The sequence below is a fragment of the Ascidia mentula genome, chromosome 4 (genome assembly GCF_947561715.1).
Source record: "Ascidia mentula chromosome 4, kaAscMent1.1, whole genome shotgun sequence".
In the NCBI taxonomy this organism is placed as follows: Eukaryota; Metazoa; Chordata; class Ascidiacea; order Phlebobranchia; family Ascidiidae; genus Ascidia; species Ascidia mentula.
The window spans coordinates 22,020,596-22,045,188 of record NC_138569.1 but is presented as its reverse complement, the minus strand read 5'-3'; the positions used below and the strand labels follow the sequence as shown (position 1 = coordinate 22,045,188).

Below are 24,593 nucleotides of genomic sequence, written 5' to 3'. Positions count from 1 at the left end.
CATAAGCATAGAAGAACATTTTATGTGGTAAACAGGATGTTAAGTGAATCACTTTACTCAACACCTGGTAACGGGGCTTGCAAATGCTTGTGCAATGTTGCAAACGAAATGAATTATGCAATACTTATCCAATGCTGCACAAAAAACATCACGCAAAATAAGCACTGGTTTCTGTGACGTATGTTACAGGTGCTGTTGAAAATGGAGCACAGAATTCTTGCAGTATTTGTGAAAAAATGAATGGTTTAAGTGGCCGATTATTCGTTTTTTTTTTAAACATCCATCCCAGATCAACAAATTTTTGATCAAAATTAGTCTCTGGAAGAATGGTTTAGCCACCCCCTGGGGCATTTCCCCCCTGGTTAGTCAATATCCTGGTAAAAAAGCAACAAAAAATGGAACTGGGTTTTGCGTAAAAATGAATGGTTCAACTACCCACTCATTTGCATTTTTTGTAAGTTACAACTCTTCTCTATGCAGTGGCATCAAATTTAGTTTCTAAAAAAGAACGGAAGCACTCCACAGTGCTGTTTATATCCCCCTGTTGGTCATAAGATCTTCCAGGAGTCCTTGCTCTGTACAGTCTCATCCAGAAGAAAAAAATTTTTTTTCAACTTTGAAGAATATTAGGTCCCTATGTAAATCACAAGACCCATCAACGGTCATTGGGAAACAAACGGAACAGTCGCTAGATGCATTACAGCAGAGGGTCTTGAAAACAGGATTTCTCCAATGTAATACCCATATAGGTCCTTAACCCGGAGCAAATATTTCTCATGAAATGGGAGCGAATCTTAAATTATAAAACTACGTTTAATTTTAGTAACTATCTACAGGCTGATCCAAGCCACTGTTTAAAAATCCGAACAAAACCTCTTATCACTGGCTTACTCGACTTTACTTAAAAACTGAACATAGTGATTTAGGCACCCAAGGAACCCCTTGCATACTGCCCGGTAATCTTAAAAGAAGGCTTGCATTTAAATAGTTAATCAATGCGTCATTGGTACTGCTAAAAAAAAACTGCTAGTAGTAACTTAGGCGACTATACAATCTTGCAGAAAAGATTACATATTTTCCATCTGTAAATTTATTTCACAGAAAACAGAACTTAAGTAAGTAAGGAACCTTAAAACGCGGGTTTGGATTCAAATAACCTTTAACTATAGGTCAAAAGTGAACAATATTCATGGGCTTAGGACATTTAAGTAACAGGAGGTATATTACACAGTACATGAGCTATATAAAAAAATAATTGCTCACAAGAATTTATGTTAATGAATGTGTGTTATCGTCTGTTAAACCATTAAACACATTGACATCTAGCAAAATAGAAACTTTGCAAAAAGCAGGGATAAACTGTTTATAATCAGTTTTTGTTTGCTATTGTATTTACAAGTCGAGTTCCGCTACGGGCTATAAATACAGTAAGGCTTTATAGACCACTGGAAGCCAGACAAGCAAGTCACTAAGAAATTATCAGATATTATCCACCCGGGTTCGCAACAATATTTTGCTGTGGTACCGAGAACATTGCTTGTTCCTCCTGAAGGTCGTGTGATTATGTAAGTTGCCCGAAAAACATGTAGCCTAGTTGTGCCTCCGAACACTCTGCAACTACAACCACTGGTCAATATTTCACAAATTGTTATGACATGAAAAAGTAATTGTTCTTAAATTTTGATGCAGGCCGAAACAGTTTGGTTCGTGTATAACAGTTGAAATATTACGAGTTGATTCTTACCTGTAACAAGAGTACACGTTTTTATAATCACATTTAACCATGTACCACCACGTTAACATGTGTTTGATGTTGGTGAGCCAGTTTTGAAATAGGGGGAAATGCATGAACATGTCACGCTAAACCCGGGATAATAAAACAAAGTCCCGGGTAAACAGCTCATACCAGGGGCGGAGGGTGGAGATAAAATGTGCTCACAGAAATGATACCAGATGCAAGGTATTAACACAATTTGTGCACTTACTAATTTTGTCGCATTGTGGGGCAGTGGTCCAAGTTCCACAATCAATGCAAGTCATTGTATCTCCCCCAGTTAGTTTATATCGATTATTACAAGCATACGTAGCTGTCGTGCCAACAACATTGTGGCTGATTCCTGGCGGCGGAGAAATGACGTAAGTTCCATCTTCAATATCAACAGGGTCTGGGCAGGTTATAAAAGAAGGGAAACAAATACAAACATTGCGGAAGTAAAATAAACACAACAAACAAACAAAAACATTAAATAAAGTGCAAAAAAAAGAAAAACTAAACTTGTTGAACAACCATGGAAAAATATTACAAATTCAAATTGTTTATACCAACAGAGTGGCAGTAAAGGAGCAACATCCCATCTTCCATCGCTGCCACAAAAGATTGTTGAGTAAGTTGCTGTTGTTCCCGGCACATTTGCCGTTTCTCCTGATAGATGTTTAATAGTTAAAGTAGCATCTTAAACATTCACTGGATGACGACAAACTAAAAAGTAAAATAGGAATTAGTTAAGAAAATGGGCGAACACAAACTTCAATGAAACCGAACGCCTACCGAATCTTTCACACTGAGGATCTCCAGTCTACATTCCGTCCATATTACAAGTTACCGTATTAATCCCAACAATCAAAAAGCCACTGCTACAAGTGTAATGGACTGTAGTACCGAGAAAATTTAGTGTTTCCCCAACTGGGCGAATGATAGAAAGGATTGCATGAGATACAATCACAGGAGCAGGACAGACTAAACGAAACATACAAGTTTTACAGAAGTAAACAAATTCTTTCTCTGATTGGCACTCTTTTGCAAAAGACTGACTTTTGTATTGTAAATGGTACACAAGCTTTCGCGAATTTCCTTCGCTTCGTCAGGTGTAAATAAACACAATGCGATACAAAAAAACAAGCGCAAGGCGGTCGAAGAAAAAAGGCACTGTAAACGATAAGCTGCCGTTAGTTGGCGTCGTCGTGTTGCTGCATCGTTCCTGCGGCATCGTCGTGTTGATAATGGCTCAGGAATCCCCAATCTCTGTTGAGCCCATCTTTGATGGCATTGAAGCGGTTAATGTGGTGTTGCTCGGCCGTCTCCCTTGCTGATCTTGATTTCCCTTTAACTTTTTGCAAGACCATTACCCGCATGTCGTCGACGCTATGCTTAGGCTCGTTGAAGTGTGCCCCCACTGGCTTTTCAGTGTTGTTATGTCGGACATCGTTCTTATGGCCATTCATTCTCTTTCGCAGAGTTTGCCCTGTCTGTCCAATGTACAGAGCGCGGGGGCAGCGTGCACATGTTATTGCGTACACCACGTTCGTTGATTTGCAAGTGAATGATCCATTTGGTGTAAATTTGTTGCTTGCACAGAGTACACCTAGTGCTTTTACACGGACGAGTTCCCAACTGTTGTTTGGTTGCATTCAGTGCCGAGGCAGTTAAAAGTTTCTTAAGATTAGGAGGTTGCCGATAGGCTATTACTGGCAGGTGTGGAAAAATTTCACTTACTGCTTTGTCTTGTTGAAGAATTGGTTGCAGGTCTCTTGCGATCTTTTTGAGGCGACCAACCGAATAGTTGTAGGTGATTGCAAGTGGTATACGCGTTGGGTTCTTCCTTTGGTTGTTGTATTGTAGAAGACGTTCTCTTGGGATCTTTGCTGCTCTTTTCATTTCTTTATCTACCAAGCTAGCCCGGTAGCCATTCGCCAGAAATACCTCCCGCAAAGCACGTAAACGTGTGTTGCAGTCGTCGTAACGAGAACATATCCGTCTGTATCGCAGCGTTTGGGAATATATTATGGACCGATACACATGTCTGGGGTGGGAACTCGAAGGGTGTAGATACGTGCCTCGTCGGTTTATGATAGATAGAGGTGAAAAGTTCACCGTTTTGCAGTGCGACCGTTACATCCAGGAAGTGGACACATGTGGTAGACCACTCCACCGTGAATCGTATGTTCGGGTCCACTCGATTAAATTCTTGCACGAATAGCTGGAGGGGTCGTTCCCCCGCAGTCCAAATCAAGAAAACGTCATCGATAAACCGGTGGTATGTTTTTATCGATGACTCATATGGTTGTATGAAGCGTTCCTCCAAACTTGCCATAAAGATATTGGCGTATTGTGGTGCCAGGCGGGTACCCATTGCCGTACCTTTAATTTGGATATAATTGTTGCCGTCGAATTTGAAATTGTTGTGTTCCAGAATAAAACGGGTCAGTCGTAGGGCCGGTTTAGACCGGATATCTTCATCCGGGAGTGCTTCTTGTACAGCCTTCAGTCCACGCTCGTGGTCAATGTTGCTGTATAGCGATGTCACGTCCAACGTGACCAATAGAGCGTTGGAGGGAAGGTTTTTAATGGTTGACAAGCGCTTGATGAAATCTGTTGTGTCTTGAATGTAGCTTTTTGCTGATTGAGCGTGTGGCTTCAAAATTCTTTCGACGTATCCGGATATTTCCTCCGTGAGCGTTCCCAGGCCGCTTATAATTGGACGTCCTGGGTTGTTGGGTTTGTGCACCTTAGGTAGCAAGTAAAATACGCCTGGTGTCGGATCTTCAGGAACTAGAGACGCAGTGTCGTTCCTCACGCCTTCTGGAAACGATTTTATCAACTTCATGAGTTCCTTCCTGAACTTGTCGGTTGGGTCTGTTTCCAGCTTCTGGTAATATTCCACGTTGTCTAACTGACGGCAAGCTTCTTGCATGTAAGCTTCGGTGTCCATAACAACTATAGCGCCTCCCTTATCAGCAGGTTTGATAACGAGATTTTCACACTTCTTTAGTTGGTGGACAGCTACCGATTCTTCTCGTGATAAGTTCGGTCGATGGTCACGTTTATGGTTGAGAATTTCTGTCTCAACACGATTGCGAAAACAACTGATGTATAAATCCAGATTTGGGTTACGTCCTTCTGGAGGTGTCCACTCACAAAAGTGCGGCTTAGAGTTCACTTTGCCATTGTAGCTTTCCTGTGTGTTGGTTTCCTTGCCATGGAAATATTCTGCCAAGCGCATTCGGCGAAAGAACGCCTCTACATCTGCGCATACTTCAATTTTGTCTAGCTTTGTCGATGGACAAAAGTTGAGGCCTCTTCGCAGAAGCGATGTTTGACCACTGCTTAGGTTCTGCTCAGATAAGTTGATTATGTTCGTATCCCCTTGTTTGTTGATATGTGAACTGGGGTGCGCCTCCTCTCGCAAGTAGTGTAATTTGCGATTCTTATTGTTAATTAATTTCTGCAAAGTGGTGTTGTATTGGCTTCTGGCCCAATCAACAGTTTCCACGTCCTCGCCAACTTCAGCTCGAATGTTAAATATATAGAAGTAAACAAGAAATATATCATTTTTAGACTACCAACGTATCTGCACTGAGGGTTTTCAGTCCACACTCCAGTACTTTGACAAGTTATTAAAGCACTTCCTACCAAGGTATAACCAGAGGCACATACATATGTTACAGTGGGATTTACTGCTGATGAGTAAGGTCCGGTAGAGGGTGTAACACTTGCCTGTCTTGCCACAAAAACGGAAACTGGAAACAATGCACATTGACTCAAGCATCCTCCTCTATTGTATGACAATTGTTTTACTATTAACTGTATGTTCGCACAACAATAGAAGCATGCTTAATCAATGTGCTTACTGTTCATCACTAACTCCAATAAATGTTTACTGTTAGCAATACCTTCTGTATAAACATAGGCAGTAGGCGAATTTTATGATTTCCAGATATTGCATCTTATCCCATACAAAACTACTTCAATCACTTTTATTTTTAATTGTGTCGGTTTATTACGACGTTTTGTTAAATTGTAGTGTCATTTAATCATAACGGGATAAGTTTGACACACAAGGTGATGAAGCTTACCTCTTCACGTATACATGGAATTTTGCCGGAGATACGAAACCAAGAAGAAATGTTAAAAAGTACACAGGTCCGCGTACTTGCTGGTTGTAACTCCTGGATTAGAATGAAAGAAGCTGCAAAAAGTGTGAATGAAAAGCCAGGACTCGTTCAATCGCAACAAAAATCATTTTGGAACGCAGACAGTTCGACATCTCGAAAGTATAAATAGGTAAGAATTAGCGGAACATGTCGGTCAACTTGTACCTCATCCATTTGTTATTACCGTACCACGATTTATTCATTTGCTTTGACTACACCGGGATTTAAACCCTGGATATCCTGGCCTCGAATCCTGATCAGGTTTTCTTCATGGTATATGGGTCGGGAATATGCTTCCCATGTTTTCAAGTCCATAAACATTAGCGCCACCTTGCGGAGTAATAAAACTTGCATAAACCCTTTTTATTGGTAGCGCTATAGAGCAAAAAGGGTTTGTGGTTTCAGTATCCGACGAATATACCTTACTTGGAAGAAAACCTGATCGGAATTCGTATCCAGTATATTCAGAGTTAACCTGTGGAAGAAGTAAGAATGCCACACAACAACACAAATCAGTGCACATTTACAATTCATTTCTGCAAAATACAACTGAATTTGCGCATTTTCACTTAATTTTTTCACAAAACCAAGCAACAATGTGCAAAACATCTGGAAGTATGCGATAATCAAACGCCCACTTGTGACTATCACAGATTATATTATTGCGAGCAAATTTAAAGACTTTACTTATTCCTTTGGTAGTTACTATTACTCCTTCTAGTTGCTATTAAGTTTCAAATTAAAGTGACTGTTTTCAGGAGACGTAAAAAGTAAGGTTAATGAAGTAGGTAGGACATATGCTCTCAGTATGATTTATAATTGCCTGGATAATAATGTGTTTTAAGCACGGCAGTGGCTTCATAATGACCGGGGTACGGTTCATATTGCTCAGACGTTAGAACCACTGCCCAGAGAAGGTATTGGCTTAAAACCTCCCCAAATGCTCATTATTTGAATTTGTTTTGCCCGGAAACTTACGTAATGCATTTGAACCGGAACATGCAATCTTCCTCATTATCTGTGGCCTGAATAACCTGGGCACGGCATTTAGTAAAATATTCTCACAGCATGTGAGCAGCTGTTTAATTCGCACATCATATTCTATTTTAGAGCACACATAACAATAGTTATCACGTGTATCTACGAGGAATGCGATAGTGCAGGTAACAAAAGACCACAGACGAAACGCGGACTACGTCGAATCCAGATTCAAATAATATAGCCTATCGGATTATGCCCTTGGAAAGTTGTACAACACTGAAATCTGTGTATATGAGTCATGTAAAGCAGCTAATTTTAGCTGTTATTGAATTATTTTGAAGTCAATACTGGAATTGGAATAGTAGAAAGGGGATTCGGGAAGAAAAATATGAATGGAATACAAGTGGGCTTTGCAGACCATCTGCCGTCCTCATTACAAGTAACTGTGTCAGATCCACTCAAAATATGATCTGGTTGACAATCGTACTTTACAGTAGTGCCGGGAAGAAAGCTTGTGAATCCCAACAAAGTATGAGTTATTTCGTAACTTCCTGCCACTACATCCAGTTCAGCAACCGAACAAACTAAAAACATAACAGTTTTTTTGACGTCACCAAACAAACTTAAATTATAAACATGTAAAAACCACAAATAATGCATTGCAATAGACGTACACCAATTTATTTATGTAATTATTGCTTTCTAAAAAAAATTTTTAAGAAATTAAAAATCACATCCGGACAAAATACGAGAACAAACAGTTCGTGTAATATTGTTAAATCTCACGTATTTACCGACGGAATGGCAATCAGGGATTCTGTTCCAACTCCCATCACTTCCACATAGCACTGTATCTGAGCCCATCAATCCACGTTCATTGAAGCAAGTGTACGTGACATTTGTGCCGGGAACATTAGCTGTTTCTCCGGTGGGACGGTTAATTTCAAAAGTTGCATTTTGCATTTCCACGGGATCGTGACATACTGAATGAGCAAGGGGAAGCAATGCTTTTTAAATACGAGGAACAAATGTCAATCACACGAACACAACCTTCGGTATAAACTTACCAACACTTTGGCACTGTGGGTTTTCAGTCCACACTCCAGTACTTTGACAAGTTATTGAAGTACTTCCTACCAAGGTATAACCAGTGGCACATACATATGTTACTGTGGGATTTACTGCTGATGAGTAAGGTCCAGTAGAAGGTGTAACACTTTGCACATTGGTAACAGTGGGAGGGTCAGAACATACTGAAAGTAAAGTTAATAATATTAAAATACAAACTTAAATATGGTTTCATTGTAATGGAAGAGTGTTCACAGTAGTCAAAAGTAATTACATGAATAATGCGTTTTCAATTTCTTATTCCAGCCAGACACAAATATGGCGAAAAGACAAAAATAATATACTTTTTTTCAAATAATCCCATACTTTTCAAAAACAGTTCACTGTGTACTTACACACTGGACATGTTGGCAATAAAGCACCAGTTACAGACCATGTACCATCATCCTGGCAAGTATTCATGGTTGTACCAGTTGGTGTTGAACCATCATCACATGAGTAAGTAACTTGTGTTGTTCTTGCATAAACACCAGTCACCGGTAAAAAAGAACCATCATCAATCGATGGAGGTGGACAACATTCTAAAAATTCTAAAAAAAAATAGTAACAAAATGGAAACAATATTAAGAAAATTGTTGATGGAAATCAAACTGAAATATATTTTTTTTGCCACAATAATGACCGAAAATTACCAGAAACCTGATAAACTGATAAAAACAATTACCATTCTCTCTGCACTGCGGGTTTTCAGTCCACACTCCAGTACTTTGACAAGTTACTGAAGTACTTCCTACCAAGGAATAGCCAGTTGCACATACGTATGTTACTGTGGGATTTACTGCTGATGAGTAAGGTCCAGTAGTCGGTGTAACACTTTCCACATTGGTAACAGTTGGAGGGTCAGAACATACTGAAAGTAAAGTTAATATTAATAAAATTCAAAATTAAATATGGTTTCATTGTAATGGAAGAGTGTTCACAGTTATCAAAAGGTAATTACATAAGTAATGCGTTTTAAATTTCTTATTTCAACCAGACACAAATATGACGAAAAGACAAAAACAAAATAAAAACGTTTTTCCAATAATCCCATATTTGTTGAAAACAGTTCACTGTGTACTTACACATTGGACATGACGGCAATAAAGCACCAGTTACAGACCATGTACCATTATCCTGGCAAGTATTCATGGTTGTACCAGTTGGTGTTGAACCATCATCACATGAGTAAGTAACTTGTGTTGTTCTTGCATAAACACCAGTCACCGGTAAAAAAGAACCATCATCAATCGATGGAGGTGGACAACATTCTAAAAATAATCGACTTTTAAGCATATTGTAACAAAATGGAAACAGTATTAGGAAATTGTTCACAGAAATCAAATTGAAATAATTATGTTTTACCACAATAATGAAACCAGAAAACTGATAAAACCAATTACCATTCTCTCTGCACTGTGGGTTTTCAGTCCACACTCCAGAATTTTGACAAGTTACTGAGGCATTTCCTACCAAGGAATAACCAGCACATACATATGTTACTATGGGATTTACTGCTGATGAGTAAGGTCCGATAGAAGGTGTAACACTTTGCACATTGGTAACAGTTGGAGGGTCAGAACATACTGAAATGATAAAATGATAAAACATTATTACGGGCACATATAGTGATACCAATAATGTGACAGCAATTAATTGTAAAATGTATTTTAGTCAAATTAATATGGATATAATAAGAGCGGTAGATTCATGAAAGGTGTTTTTATAACAAGTAGAGTAAACATGAAGGATTATTTATAATGTATTTAATTATTAGTTAATCACAGCAAAAGTGCATTTGAGTTTAAACATTGACTACTGACTTGGAATGGTGAGACTTTTACACAAAAATTCCTTACGACAAATGTGTCATATATTCATTAAACTTTATGCATGGATGTTCTTTATGTATAAACAATACTTATTGATAGTTATCGCTTGTTTTCAAAAATTACTTACTTAATGCATTTCAAAATTTAAATAAAGAACAACAACTGTAACAAATACTTACGTGCAGGACATGTTGGCAACGAAGCACCAGTTAAAGACCAACTTCCATCATTCTGGCAAGTATTCATGGTTGTGCCAGTTGGCGTTGAACCATCATTACATGAGTAAGTAACCAGTTGATTTTCAGTAAAAAATTCTACTGCTGCCAAGGAACCATGTTCAATCACTGGAGGTGAACAACAATCTACAATAAAACAATACTCAGTTCCGACATGTGTTGACTTTCAAACAAATTTACAATAAATTCAATTAAACTTTTGTTAATGTTACATCAGTGTTGGACAGGCATTTCCCCATGTATAAAACTTTTAAACAACTCAATGAAGAATGTCTATATAAACTGCTAACAAGCTGTGAAACCATAGCAGAGAACATCTATGGAAAATGCTGGCTATGTATTTGATGTCTGCCATTTTAGATATTTTATTAAAGGCACACCTTTACTGTTATAACAGATCACAAACTGCTTTCATTTTCTTTCACAAATCACTCTTTCACAATTTTATAAAAAACACTTACCAACACTTTCACACTGCGGGTTTTCAGTCCACACTCCAGTACTTTGACAAGTTACAGTGTCTGATCCAACTATTGTAAATCCACTGTTACAAGTATATGTAGCTGTGGTCATAGGAACATTAACTGTTGCTCCAGGTGGACGTGTGATCGCAAAAGTTGCATCTTGGACATTACAAGGATCTGCACAAACTAAAAAAAGCACTGGTGAAACAGGAAAAAAACAACAACAAAAAAACACTTACCAACACTTTGGCACTGTGGGTTTTCAGTCCAAACTCCAGTACTTTGACAAGTTATTAAAGCACTTCCTACCAAGGTATAACCAGTGGCACATACATATGTTACTATGGGATTTACTGCTGATGAGTAAGGTCCAGTAGAGGGTGTAACACTTTGTACATTGCTAACAGTTGGAGGGTCAGAACATACTGAAATGCAGATATGAGATGATAAAACATTATTACAGGCACATAGTGATACCAAAAATGTGACAGCAATTAATTGTAAAACGTATTTTAAACAAATTAATATGGATATAATAAGAGCGGTATATTCATGAAAGGTGTTTTTATAACCAGTACAGTAAACATGAAGGATTATTTATAATGTATTTAATTATTAGTTAATCACAGCAAAAGTGCCTTTGAGTGTGCAGCAATGTAAACATTGACTACTGACTTGGAATGGTGAGATTTTCACAAAAAAACTCCTTACAACAAATGTGTCATATATTCATTAAACTTTATGCATGGATGTTCTTTATGTATAAACAATGCTCATTGATAGTTATCGCTTACTTAATGCATTTCAAAATTTGCAGCCAAATAACTTTATAAATAATTTAAATAAAGATCAACAACAAATACTTACGTGTAGGACATGTTGGCAACGAAGCACCAGTTAAAGACCAACTTCCATCATTCTGGCAAGTATTCATGGTTGTGCAAGTTGGTGTTGAACCATCATTACATGAATAAGTAACTTGTTGATTTTCAGTATAAAAATCTTCTACTGGTGCCAAGGAACCATGTTCAATCGCTGGAGGTGAATAACAAACTACAATAAAACAATACTCAAATTTATAGTAAAATTCAATTAAACCTTTGTTAATGTTACATCAGTGTTGGACAGGCATTTCCCCATGTATAAAACTTTTAAACAACTCAATGAAGAATGTCTATATAAACTGCTAACAAGCTGTGAAACCATAGCAGAGAACATCTATGGAAAATGCTGGCTATGTATTTGATGTCTGCCATTTTAGATATTTTATTAAAGGCACACCTTTACTGTTATAACAGATCACAAACTGCTTTCATTCTCTTTCACAAATCACTCTTTCACAATTTTATAAAAAACACTTACCAACACTTTCACACTGTGGGTTTTCAGTCCACACTCCAGTATTTTGGCAAGTTATAATGTTGGGCCCAACTATTGTAAATCCACTGTTACAAGTATATGTTGCTGTGGTTGTGGGAACATTAACTGGTGCTCCAGGTGGACGCGTGATTGTAAAAGTTGCATCTTGGACATTAAAAGGAACTGCACAAACTAAAAAATACACTGGTAAAACATGAAAAAAGTTATTTTACAAAACACTTACCAACACTTTCGCACTGTGGGTTTATAGTCCACACTCCAGTATTTTGGCAAGTTATAACGTTGGGCCCAACTATTGAAAATCCACTGTTACAAGTATATGTTGCTGTGGTTGTGGGAACATTAACTGGTGCTCCAGGTGGACGTGTGATTGTAAAAGTTGCATCTTTGACATTAAAAGGATCTGTACAAACTAAAAAACACACTGGTAAAACAGGAAAAATAGTTATTTTATAAAACACTTACCAACACTTTCACACTGTGGGTTTTCAGTCCACACTCCAGTATTTTGACAAGTTACAGTGTCTGATCCAACTATTGTAAATCCACTGTTACAAGTATATGTAGCTGTGGTCATAGGAACATTAACTGGTGCTCCAGGTGGACGTGTGATTGTAAAAGTTGCATCTTGGACATTAAAAGGATCTGTACAAACTACAAAACACACTGGTTAAACAGGAACAAAAAACAATAAAAAAAAAACTTACCAACACTTTCACACTGTGGGTTTTCAGTCCAAACTCCAGTACTTTGACAAGTTACAGTGTCTGATCCAACTATTGAAAATCCACTGTTACAAGTATATGTTGCTGTGGTTGTGGGAACATTAACTGGTGCTCCAGTTGGACGTGTGATTATAAAAGTTGCATCTTTGACATTAAAAGGAACTGCACAAACTAAAAAATACACTGGTAAAACATGAAAAAAGTTATTTTACAAAACACTTGCCAACACTTTCGCACTTTGGGTTTATAGTCCACACTCCAGTATTTTGGCAAGTTATAACGTTGGGCCCAACTATTGTAAATCCACTGTTACAAGTATATGTTGCTGTGGTTGTGGGAACATTAACTGGTGCTCCAGGTGGACGTGTGATTGTAAAAGTTGCATCTTTGACATTAAAAGGATCTGTACAAACTAAAAAAAGCACTGGTATGAAGATGAAAAATTGTCTGGTGGTCTTGTACACACTGAAATGTGTGCCAGTAAAAAAAAATAATTTGCTCAAGTTATTGTTTTAAGAAATAAGTCCAAAAATAAACTTTTTTTGTGAAAACCATCTCAAACACTTTTTGCTGAAATTTAAGTAAATGCTTAGACAACAAATAATTACAAATATTCAAACCTTTGCGATGACAGAAAGGGATTTCACTCCAGGTTTTGTTGTTACAAGTAACTTGTGCAGTTCCAAGCAGTGTGTGCGTTGTAGTATCAGTACAACTGTATGTAACCATATCACCAGAGTTATACTGGTCCAGAACAGGAGTAAATGAGCCAGCAGCTATGTTTGGTGGCTTGTTGCATACTAAAATTAATAAAGACCTTTTTGAGAATGGTTGAAATGAAAGGATTTTTTCATGATCGAAATTCTTGTCTGGTTTTTTTTTTCCAAATTTTGTTTTTATTAACAAATATGAACAATAAATTAAAACATCATTGCTACTAAACAAGCAACCGCACTTGACTAGCAAGATGAGGCGTAATAAATAAAGCAGTGTGCATAAAAAGTTTTAGGTTTTTAATATATGAGACAACAATGCACATCAAAATGTTAACTCTATGTTTTTATCACCCTAGAGGTGTTTCCCAAGAGAAAGGTGTCATAACACAAAAAAATACCATATGTATTGTAACAGACTGGTGCAGTATCTTTGTCCCATGTTCCATCATTGAGGCAAGTCAGTATTGGATCACCCTGGATTTGGTGTGGACATGAATATGTTACAGTTTCTGCTGGGTCATAGGAATCTTTGATTGGTGAATATGTTCCAGCATCAAGGCTTGGTGGAGAAGAGCATGCTGTGAAACAAATTAATGCAAAAAAAAATTAAAATTGAATAAAAAACTTTTTTTGCAAGCCTTTAAACGGTGATGAAACTATTTTTTAATAAATCTTACTGTGGTTGGAAGGATAAAAACAAGCTGCTTTATTGTTATTCCAGCAACAGCCCCAAAGTTGACACAATTCCCTGAAGAAAAAACTTGATAAATTCTTATCACTTCATAAAAACCACCATTATTCCAATACCTTGTAGGGCAGAAAAAGAAACCACATCTCACACCAGTTTCTTGGCATTGCAATGAAGTTGAATCTAGACAAAAACACTTTAGAAAACTATTCGCAATTGGGATAGGGGAGACCGGGGATAGCTCGGACGGTTTTGGGAAAATTGCTCATATTTTTTTTAATTTAAGAACCACATTCTTAAATTGTATTTTGTTGTAACTAGTAAAGCATTACTCAAAAAACAAAAGGTTTTTCGTTCGTTATAGCTCACTAAAAATGTTTATTCAGCCCATTTTTTAAACAGGTCTCAAATGTCCGAAGTCACCCCGGTACCGGGGTCACATCGGACGTGACTGGGGATATCTCGGACAGCAAGTTTTAACAGACGTTTTTTTGTTTATTTAACAAATAACTGAAATCAAACTTGGCGCAATATTAGCATTGGGGCATTAGTGCATAAAATATTATTCAAGCTTTCAGGAATCGGGGCGTGGCCACTTATCGTTTCGACACCCTTACACACGTTCATGCTTTGGGTAAATCGTGTACATTTAACGGCAGCACGGATATCATAGATTTTAGAGTCAACAAACAATTTTTTATCTTTGGGACTTTTTCTTACTGCCGAAATTCAATCATTTTATTCAGCCTCTGTTTATTCTCTTCTCTGCCCGATAATTTTTCATAAAACTCAAAAATTGTTGCCTTTTTGCGATTTCTTGCCATGATGTCCGAAGTATCCCCGACCACGTGACGACATCGAAATTCTTAAACTATGGTCGTATTTTTAAAGGTTAGGCAAAATCATCATTGGCCTATCCAAGAATACATATTTGATTATGCAATCAACCCAAAATTACTGCATTTTGATTAACTGTGACAGATATATAGCCTTCCACATACAAATTGAAAAACTTGGTTTCACTAATAAATTGACTTTTTCGATTATAACTTTTTAAGCAGACATGATTTAATTCCAAAGTTCCTGTTAACGTTTGATGGAGACATAAAGCTTTTGTAAAAGTGTCTTAACAATACCTAATTGTGACGTAAAATACTTGGTCCGAGGTATCCCCGTGTCCGAGGTATATCCCCGGTCTCCCCTATTGCTTCCAACGCAAATGTGGAAAAATTTATTTCACATACAGAAAGAACTGAGTAATTTAATTGCTTGGGCTAGCAAACAATCAACAACACGCCATCTTTAAACATATGCGAGAAGCAAAATTGTGTTCTGTTCTGGACGTTGGGACGTGTAGCACACGTAGAAATGCGACAAGAAATAGCAGTAGTTTTGGGATTAATTTCAATCCTTACCAATACCTCAGAAGTGTGTGTAAGTGCCATTTTATCGTTGCTTTTGTTTGTTAACTTTGTCGGATAAAATTGTGTCAAACAGAAATTTCCGTCACAAAACGTTTTGGTTTGAAATCGGATCCTTTACAGGGAAACTACCTTTCTTGTTCTCGATTTAATTTAAAAAAGATCAGTGTTTCTCAAATTTGTTCTTTGTTCCGCCTTAAAATGGTGTAATAAAAACGACGCCACCAACTTAAAAGACGAAAAAATGTTTTTAATTTTCTAATTATTCTAATGCCACAAACCTACTTCTCAAACTTTAATTTTCACCAAAATCGATAAAATAAAACATCAATTCAACCAGAATTTGTAGGTCGCATAACCTCTATGACCACTATATGTAAAACTCCCGATTTTACTCAGCGCTGTTGATGCCCAAAACTGTTGTTACAGAATTAGATTTTTATTAGCATGACCTATGCAAGTATTTCCTGCTCTGTCACAACTAAAATACTACACAGAAGATGGGCAATATTAGACTGCATAGATGATAGGCCTACATTGGGCAAGGCAGTAGACCATAAACTTTATACCTTTACGGTAGCACTGCCTAGATTGATCTTTCGGCTCTTCGTCAAAGCAACAATCTCTGTGAAAGAGGAAACGTAATTTTGTAAGATCACAGATGTGGAGGAATTCAGTAAGTGAATAGGTACGTTGGAATTGTATGTTTATTTTCGTAACCTTATGTCTTTTACCTTCTTTCACATTGTGCTCGGGTGATAACGCTGCTCGCACAAGCTTGTCTTCTTGCATACGACACAGCACAAGTCCTCTCAGATGCTTCCGTCTTATAGCAGCAAACCAACAACATGCACCAGACAATGGCGCAAACATTAAATAATCGCATTCTTACAGCGTTCCTTTTCGTCTTTCACCAAACTTATCCCACGACTTGATCTAAAAAATCCCAAACTTTTAGGAGACGCAAAACCTTGTGTATAAACGTTTATCCTTTCCTCTACACATAAGATCGGTCCAAGGCTGGAACACAGAACACATTCAACATACACGTTGTAACTATACACCGCAATCATACCAACTGGAAAACATGTTTACGGGGAAATACTTCCTCAAACCGCCGAAAATCTGAACAATGCATATTGATCAAACATCCTCTTCCCGTGTTGTAAATTTCTATTGTCATTATATTGTGTGTTTGTGTAAAGCTAATTGCGCAACCCAATGATTGCTTGCTGATGCTTGGCAAACCCTCTATCTATGCACGTAATAGGCGGACAAAATGTACCAGTGGTCGAACCTCGGGTATTGCATCCTACATAAAGCAAATGCTTTGAACACTGCGACGATCACATATATGTATGCCAGGTTTGTACAACCTTTGTCGTTCCACTAAACCACTCCCATGAATCCATCTCTGGAGTTGATCTGATAGTTTTGGGTAAATAAGGGGTTGACGAATTTGGAGGAAGCAGGGAGCTTGCGGGATTTGTTCTGGAGGCAACTTATTTTAATTCTTAATGCAGAGAAAAGATGGGATTAACACAACATCACAAATCTGCATTTTAGGATTATTTTTTTTTAAAGTTCGCCTATTGAGGTGTTTTATCTTATGTTTTAACCAGGTCATATATGAGTGTGTTAGGGGTTAATGAATATCAAGATGGTGTAGTAACTACTGCGTGTTTAACGAACCGTGACATGCGTCGCGATTGCCTTTTCTGCGTGCACCTCGTTTTTGTGCTGCTCGTTGAACTGGTGCCAAGGCAAAGGCTTCCGCAAGCCTTGTGCCTATCAGGAAGACGACCAGGTCGTCCGTCTTTTCATTTACATAAAAAACGTCAATCCCTTTTCGTCCCAAACCGGACCTCAAAAAATCCTCTTTTTATTAGACAGCGTTGCAGAGGTTAGTGTAACTCCGCTAACAGCCTATGAAAGACGAAATTCCCGGAGCCAATCCTCTGCACTAAAAGCAGCCAATGGGACCAATATACGCACGTTTGACTCAAACTTTTGCTGCTGTTTGGAAAATTTGTGTGGAGATTCATTTCTGCCTTTGTGTCTAAACCCTTGCCTAAAGCAGATTTTTTTCTGGTGTCCTGCTTCTCGCGTTGTGAAGGCTTGCTAAAATGAGTCAATACATCGCGGCACTTTGGTCCGCTTGCTTGAAGCATGTAGACATACCTGGCATAACATTATGTGATGACGTTATAACACGCAGTAAAAAAAAAAATTACAAACTACCATTTTGTCGACGTGCGTTAACAAACCTGCAGTAAAATTACTTGAAAGCAAAGTTAAGAAACACGTTTTGTGACTAAAAGAAAGGAAACAATGCAAGCTTGGCGTTGGGTTCGAGATCACAGATGGCATGAGCACCAAACATAAAGGGACGCAGATGGTTTGATACTTGCGTCTTACCCAACATCAAGTTGACAAGACCCAGTCTGACACCATACTGACTGCAGGTCCCATCACCGACGGTCTGTTCTCGGGCCCAAGTTCGAGATCTGAACTGATCTGTGAGACCAAAAGTTCTGATCTTTGTGACCAAACAGCGATCTGTGAGACCAAAGGCATGTTCTGTTTATTTGTGGAAAGACTTGAAGTAGCGCAAGTTGAAAGACGTAAAGCAAGCAAGATAACTAGCGAAGGCGGCAGAAAGACGGGGGTGTAAATGTGATAGGAAAGTTCATGGCATGTGCCTTGTTTAACAAACTGATTTAAAGCGGTGATTCAGGTCAGTATGGAACAACAAAATGTTTTAGGTCAGACCTTTCTTGCGGATGACGTCACCGGTAACATGTTGGAATAGAGCTAGAAATAAAGACAACACTTGATAATACGGGTATCAATATTTCAAAGTGAGTCATCATAAAGTTTGTATGAAACGTTGCATTTGTTTGGTAAACTGCGTTTGATTGCAATGTGTTTTATCCACAATAGTTAATAACTGTGAACTCCCAAGTTCCATCTGGTTGACAAGTGTTTTGTTCTACCGAACCAACCTGCGTTCCCGTTGTGCATTCGTACGTGACCACTTCTAGAGGTGAATAAATATCCTTGATTGGCCTGTGCTGTGTTGTTGCAGCTCCTGATTGGTTTGGTGGAGGACCACACACTAAACAAACACACATATGTTTTACAATCACTTCACATTTCACATTTTATAACAAACTGTTGGTATTGGAGTGAAATTAAAAATAAGTTCTTGAAAGACCAAAACCATTCATTACAAAGCATGCGCTACAAAAACTAAAACCATGAAGATCACAAATACATGATTGGAAGAAACATTTTATGGTGGAAATCAAATCTTAACAAAGGCACACATTAACAAAACAACATCAAGTTTGTTGCATCAGATACCAAAAATTAAAAAGTGGAAACAAACAAACAAACCATTGCTTCAGTTTTGTTAAAATCACTAATACATGTTGCTCAAAAAGCCATATAGCAGAATAATAAAACACATGAGATTCAATCTCAGTTTAAGGCATGAACATTACTTACCGATAGGCCCACACTGAGGGTTAGCCTCCCAGCATCCAGTACTTAGGCAGTTTATGGAGCTTGAACCAAATATTTCATACCCAGTAACACAGGTGTAGGTTACTGTACTATTTAAAGTTGGGGAGAATATTCCAGTGGATGGGGTTTTAGTGTTCATGTTCACGATGTCCGGTGGTTCGCCACAAACTGTGACAATAAATTATTGCTGATACAATCTGGGATTTTGTGTAAAAAGACACAAAGTTGATATTTTGTTACCAAAGATTTTTGGTGATAAACAGTTCTTATCCATGCAGACAGTGGTCTAATCTTAAAGTTAAGGCTTGCTGTTATACACCAGCCTGCTCAAAAATGAATGAATTTAATTTACAGTACTGACAACATTTTGTGATTCGTAAAAATATCTAAGATTGTTGCTAAAACTATCACTTCACCTAGATGCAAATTATTAACAGAGCAATCGGGTAAACTTTCTGAACCTATTTCTTCATATATTATGTTAGGTTGCTTTGGGGTTTTTACCAGACTTTGTAAAAAGATAATTATATGAGTAACGACCTTTCACTTTTACACTGGAATAACATAAATAGGCAGATAGGACATCAATAAAAGTCATAGCAGAGTTTTTCAAAAAACAGAAGTTTTCTAAACCAGTTCACTGTGTACTTACAACTTGAACATGATGGCAAAGAAACACTAGTTACAGACCATGCACCATTAACCTAGCAAGTATTATTGACATTAAAGCATTGAGTAACAAAATGAAAACAGTATTAAGAAATGTGCTCAAATCAAACAAACATAAACGTTTTTTAGCACCACAATGACCAAAAATTACTTTAATCCTGAATATTTTCAGAAAACTGATATAACCAATTACCATTCTCTCTGCACTGTGGGTTTTCAGTCCACACTCCAGTACTTTGGCAAGTTATTGAAGCACTTCCTACCAAGGTATAACCAGTGGCACATACATATGTTACTGTGGGATTTACTGCTGATGAGTAAGGTCCGGTAGAAGGTGTAACACTTTGCACATTGGTAACAGTTGGAGGGTCAGAACATACTGAAAGCAAAACCAACATTTATTAATATACAACCATGGGTACCAAGTGGTTGAAGTGACAGAACTGCAAACTAATGGTTTGTGTGATATAAGATTTCAGCAACTTCCAACAAAAATAACATATGTGGTGTTTGAAAAACATGTCATTAACCGTGGTTTAACATTGTGGAAATTCCAACAAGAAAACATATTTGATCTCAAGTGTAACACAATGTTTTTATTATTGTTTTTAATGAATAGCCTATTATATATCACAAAAAAAACAACAACTAACAAATACTTACGTGCAGGACATGATGGCAATGAAGCACCAGTTAAAGACCATGTACCATCATCCTGGCAAGTATTCATGGTTGTACCAGTTGGTGTTGAACCATCATCACATGAGTAAGTAACTTGTGTTGTTCTTGCATAAACACCAGTCACCGGTAAAAAAGAACCATCATCAATAAATGGAGGTGAATAACATTCTAAAATAGAAACAGTCATTAGTTCCAAATATGTGATGTATTCCTCACAATTTTATTAAACTTTTGCTGATAGTTTTTATTACCCAACAGCCTAAACACACCATAATTAAATCATGTAAACACATTCTACTTGTGAACGTTTTACAACAAGCTCTTAAAACTCAAGTCATATTTAATGAACAGACCTTTGGGATGACAGAAAGGGATTTCACTCCAAGTTTTGTTGTTACAAGTAACTTGTGCAGTTCCAAGCAGTGTGTGCGTTGTAGTATCAGAACAACTGTATGTAACCATATCACCAGAGTTATACTGATCCAGAACAGGAGTAAATGAGCCAGCAGCTATGTTCGGTGGTTTGTTGCATACTAAAAATAATAAAGACCCTTTTAAGAATGGTTTGAGAGGAAGGATTTTGTGGAAGGAAAAAGTTGGAGTTTTTTTAGATATGGGACTACGCTGTATATCAAAACTTGTATTTTTTTTTACCATATATGCGTTTCCCAAGAGACAGGTATTATAATGACGAAAAACTTACCATTTGTATTGTAACAGACTGGTGCAGTGTCTTTGTCCCATGTTCCATCATTGAGGCAAGTCAGTATTGGATCACCCTGGATTTGATGTGGACATGAATATGTTACAGTTTTTGCTGGGTCATAGGAATCTTTGATTGGTGAATATGTTCCAGCATCAAGGCTTGGTGGAGAAGAACATGCTGTGAAACAAATTAATGCAAAAAAAAATTAAAATCAAGAAACCATTTTTTGTTAAATCTTACTGTGGTTGGAAGGATAAAAACAAGCTGCTCTATTGTTATTCCAGCAACAGCCCCAAAGTTGACACAATTCCCTGAAGAAAAAACTTGATTAATTCTTATCACTTTATAAAAACCACCATTATTCCAATACCTTGTAGGGCAAAAAAAGAAACCACATCTCACACCAGTTTCTTGGCATTGTATTGAAGTTGAATCTAGACAAAAACACTTCAGAAAACTATTCGTAATTGGGATATTGCTGCTAACACAAATGTGGAAAAATTTATTTCAAATACAGAAAGAACTGAGTAATTTAATTGCTTGGGCTAGCAAACAAATCAACATTTCAAACATACGCAAGAGGCAAAATTGTGTTCTGTTAAACTAGACGTAGCACACGTAGAAATACGACGAGAAATAGCAGTAGTTTTGGGATTAATTTCAATCCATACCAATACCTCAAAAGTGTGTGTAAGTGCCAATTTATGGGTTGATTTTGTTTGTTAACTTTGTCGGATAAAATTGTGTTGAACATAAATTTCCGTCACAAAACATTTTGATTTGAAATCTGATACTTCACAGGGAAACTACCTTTCTTGTTCTCGATTTAATTTAAAAACGATCAGTGTTTCTCAAATTTGTTCTTTGTTCCGTCCAATATAGAGTATTAAAAATCACACCCACTTCAAAGTGCGAAAACAAAATTTTGAATTTTTTAATACATCGGATGCCACAAACCCAATTTCTCAAACTTTAATTTTCACCAAAATCGATAAAATAAAACATCAATTCAACCAGAATTTGTAGGTCGCATAACCTCTATGACCACTATATGTAAAACTCCCGATTTTACTCAGCGCTGTTGATGCCCAAAACTGTATTATTGTTACAGAATTAGATTTTTTATTAGCATGGCCTATGCAAGTATTTCCTGCTCTGTCACAACTAAAATACTACACAGAAGATAGGCAATATTAGACTGCACAGATGATAGGCCCACATTGGGCAAGGCAGTAAGCTATAAACTTTATACCTTTACGGTAGCACTGCATAGATTGATCTTTCGGTTCTTCGTCAAAGCAACAATCTCTGTGAAAGGTTAAAGTATTTTTGTAACATCACAGATGTGGAGGAATTCAGAACGTTAATAGCTACGTTACAATTGTATTTTTATTTTCGTAACCTTATGTATTTTACCTTCTTTCACATTGTGCTCGGGTGATAACGCTGCTCGCACAAGCTTGTCTTCTTGCATACGACGCAGCACAAGTCCTCTCAGATGCTTCCGTTTTAAAGCAGCAAACCAACAACATGCACCAGACAATGGCGCACAAATTAAATAAACGCATTCTTACAATGTTCCTTTTCGTCTTTCACCAAACTTATCCCACGACTTGATCTAAAAAATCCCAAACTTTTAGGAGACGCAAAACCTTATTGCGTCTACGAACGTTAATCTTTTTATCTACAGATTTATAAGAGCGGTACAAGGCTGGAACACATAACACAATTAACATACACGTTGTAACTATACACCACAATCATTCCAATTGGAAAACATGTTTACGAGGAAATGCTTCCCCAAACCACAGGAAATCTGAACAATGCATATTGAACAAGCGCCCTCTTCCCGCGTTTATCCATTGTGATTATATTGTGTGTTTGTGTAAAGCTAATTGCGCAACCCAATGAGTACTTGCTGATGCTTGGCAAATCCTCTATCTATGCACATGATAACCGGACAAATTGTGCCAGCAGTCGAACCTCGGGTATTGCATCCTAGAGCAGTATTTTTCAACCTTTTTGAGCACAGAACACTTTTTCTATGAAAAGAATCTTGCGGAACACCAAATTGTTGGAAGTACTGCGGCATTGTACTTAACCAGCAAAAGGCTCGCGCAATTTCATTCTTGTCATTACAAAACGATTCTTATTGTTACACAATAAATGAAGCAATTCACGATGGAACACTCAAACTGGTGATAGTGGATGATTACATTCATAACGCTACTTTACGCCGTTTGTGATAAACAAGTGATTTCCGACCCGTGTTCCATGGAACATCAGTGAAACTAATGAATTTCTTGCGGAACACCAGGCGATCTTTAACGTAACACCGATTGAAAATCGCTGTCCTAGAGAAAGCAAATGCTTTGAATACTCTAACGATCGCGCAATTATGCCAGGTTATTAGTACCTTCGTCGTTCCATTAAACCACTCCCATATTTCTTTTTAGAGCTGAGCTGATAGTTCTGCATAAGCAAGAGGTTGACGAATTTGAGCTAGTTTGAGTAAACTGCCTCAAAGGCAATTCATTTTAATACTCACTTCAGAGAATTGATAGGTTAACACAACATTACAACTCTGCATTTTACGATTAGGTTTTCAATCAGCAAGACTACGTCGCACATACAATCTCATGTAAAGTTCTTAGAGGCTTTACAAATCCTTGCCATGTATACTGTCCCTTCCAAGGGCAAAACTTTTTAAACTTTTAAGTGGATTATTGCAGAGGGACTTGAAAACAGGATTTCTTTGATTTAATGGCCATAACTGCATGCATCCTTAGTCCCGTCTGTATATAAGTTGTGTGTTGAATAGGGTAAAAAACATGGATAACATGATCTGCCAGGGATTTTGTTCCCCGTAAACTAATTCAAGTTTCTCCATCTACTTTCGGATCAACTTTTTTTTACTTTTTTTCTTCAGCCCGATTCCCGATCAGGAATCTTGGTTGAAAAGTCACGTGCTATGTTGCTGTTTTTGCGTCTGATCGGATCGGAGATTGGAGCCTACCCGCCCACTTCTGTGCACGCGTTGATGCAACTCATTAAATACAGTTTAGCACTCATGATGAACACAGCGTGGTTGGAAAATCTGCTCTATGTCTAGCATGATAGGCTTTCTTGTTCAAACTATTTCAAGTTTTTTGCACTACTGTGTTTGAAATTTCTAATTTATTTCTTTATGATGCCATAAATCCCTATGATGCAAGTGTGTTGGTTAGAACACAAATTGTGTAACATCAGACGTTGCATCTCAGTTACCACCTTGGGCACTTTGAAAATCACCCAAATAGAGCAATTTATCTCATCGCTATTTTATCGATAGCAACATAGCGGAAAAGTCTAGTACCACGTTGGTTGGCGACCCCGTGTTAAATTTCCGTTCGATTTAGTTGTATGTTCAGGCCAAATAATATATATCATCTGTGGACTGCTTGTCACGCCGTGCGCGGTAAGTTGACGCATCTGTGCTATATGCACTGCGATAAGATGTCGGTGAACTAAATGAAGAAACCCTTTTCA

The 24,593-nt window shown here is 37.6% G+C and overlaps 2 protein-coding genes across 5 annotated transcripts; both read right to left on the bottom strand.

Annotated features, from left to right (window-relative positions):
- Positions 1–6,478: 6,478 nt before the first annotated feature.
- LOC145897638 (sushi, von Willebrand factor type A, EGF and pentraxin domain-containing protein 1-like) lies at positions 6,479–14,871 on the bottom strand. 4 transcript variants are annotated; one of them, XM_082986019.1, is made up of 20 exons: positions 14,180–14,871; positions 14,050–14,120; positions 13,771–13,950; positions 13,277–13,456; positions 12,880–13,068; positions 12,639–12,827; positions 12,397–12,585; positions 12,155–12,343; positions 11,914–12,102; positions 11,419–11,604; positions 10,791–10,976; positions 10,549–10,737; positions 10,031–10,213; positions 9,423–9,605; positions 9,105–9,290; positions 8,705–8,890; positions 8,376–8,561; positions 7,980–8,165; positions 7,707–7,895; positions 6,480–7,496 (listed from the first exon to the last, which is right to left on the bottom strand). In XM_082986019.1, exons 4-20 carry the CDS (start codon positions 13,383–13,385, stop codon positions 7,243–7,245), a joined length of 3,168 nt encoding a protein of 1,055 aa, XP_082842145.1. In that variant the 5' UTR covers positions 13,386–13,456; positions 13,771–13,950; positions 14,050–14,120; positions 14,180–14,871; the 3' UTR covers positions 6,480–7,242. The 4 variants fall into 4 exon arrangements, with proteins under 4 accessions (XP_082842148.1, XP_082842145.1, XP_082842146.1 ...); XM_082986020.1 differs by having other exon boundaries at positions 8,376–8,570; positions 14,180–14,305; XM_082986021.1 differs by lacking the exons at positions 12,639–12,827; positions 12,880–13,068 and having other exon boundaries at positions 6,481–7,496; positions 8,376–8,570.
- Positions 14,872–18,077: 3,206 nt separating this feature from the next.
- Positions 18,078–22,633, bottom strand: LOC145898342 (complement factor H-like). The gene is made up of 11 exons (XM_082986770.1): positions 22,482–22,633; positions 22,318–22,373; positions 21,436–21,499; positions 21,306–21,376; positions 21,063–21,242; positions 20,713–20,892; positions 20,342–20,527; positions 19,872–20,057; positions 18,992–19,177; positions 18,487–18,599; positions 18,078–18,295 (listed from the first exon to the last, which is right to left on the bottom strand). Exons 1-11 carry the CDS (start codon positions 22,631–22,633, stop codon positions 18,248–18,250), a joined length of 1,422 nt encoding a protein of 473 aa, XP_082842896.1. The 3' UTR covers positions 18,078–18,247.
- Positions 22,634–24,593: the final 1,960 nt, after the last annotated feature.

Excerpts from the sequence above, each read along its gene's own strand:
- LOC145897638 (XM_082986020.1), bottom strand. The coding sequence starts at position 13,385 with ATGGTTACATACAGTTGTACTGATACTACAACGCACACACTGCTTGGA. Across the intron at positions 10,214-10,548 it reads CCCGCAGTGTGAAAGTGTTG|ATTGTTGTTCACCTCCAGTG; the intron begins GTAAGTGTTTTT and ends GTTTTATTGTAG. Across the intron at positions 7,896-7,979 it reads CCCACAGTGCCAAAGTGTTG|TATGTCACGATCCCGTGGAA; the intron begins GTAAGTTTATAC and ends TTGCTCATTCAG.
- LOC145898342 (XM_082986770.1), bottom strand. The coding sequence starts at position 22,633 with ATGCGTTTATTTAATTTGTGCGCCATTGTCTGGTGCATGTTGTTGGTT. Across the intron at positions 21,377-21,435 it reads TTCTTTTTTTGCCCTACAAG|GGAATTGTGTCAACTTTGGG; the intron begins GTATTGGAATAA and ends TTTTTTCTTCAG. Across the intron at positions 21,243-21,305 it reads TTTTTATCCTTCCAACCACA|CATGTTCTTCTCCACCAAGC; the intron begins GTAAGATTTAAC and ends TTTGTTTCACAG.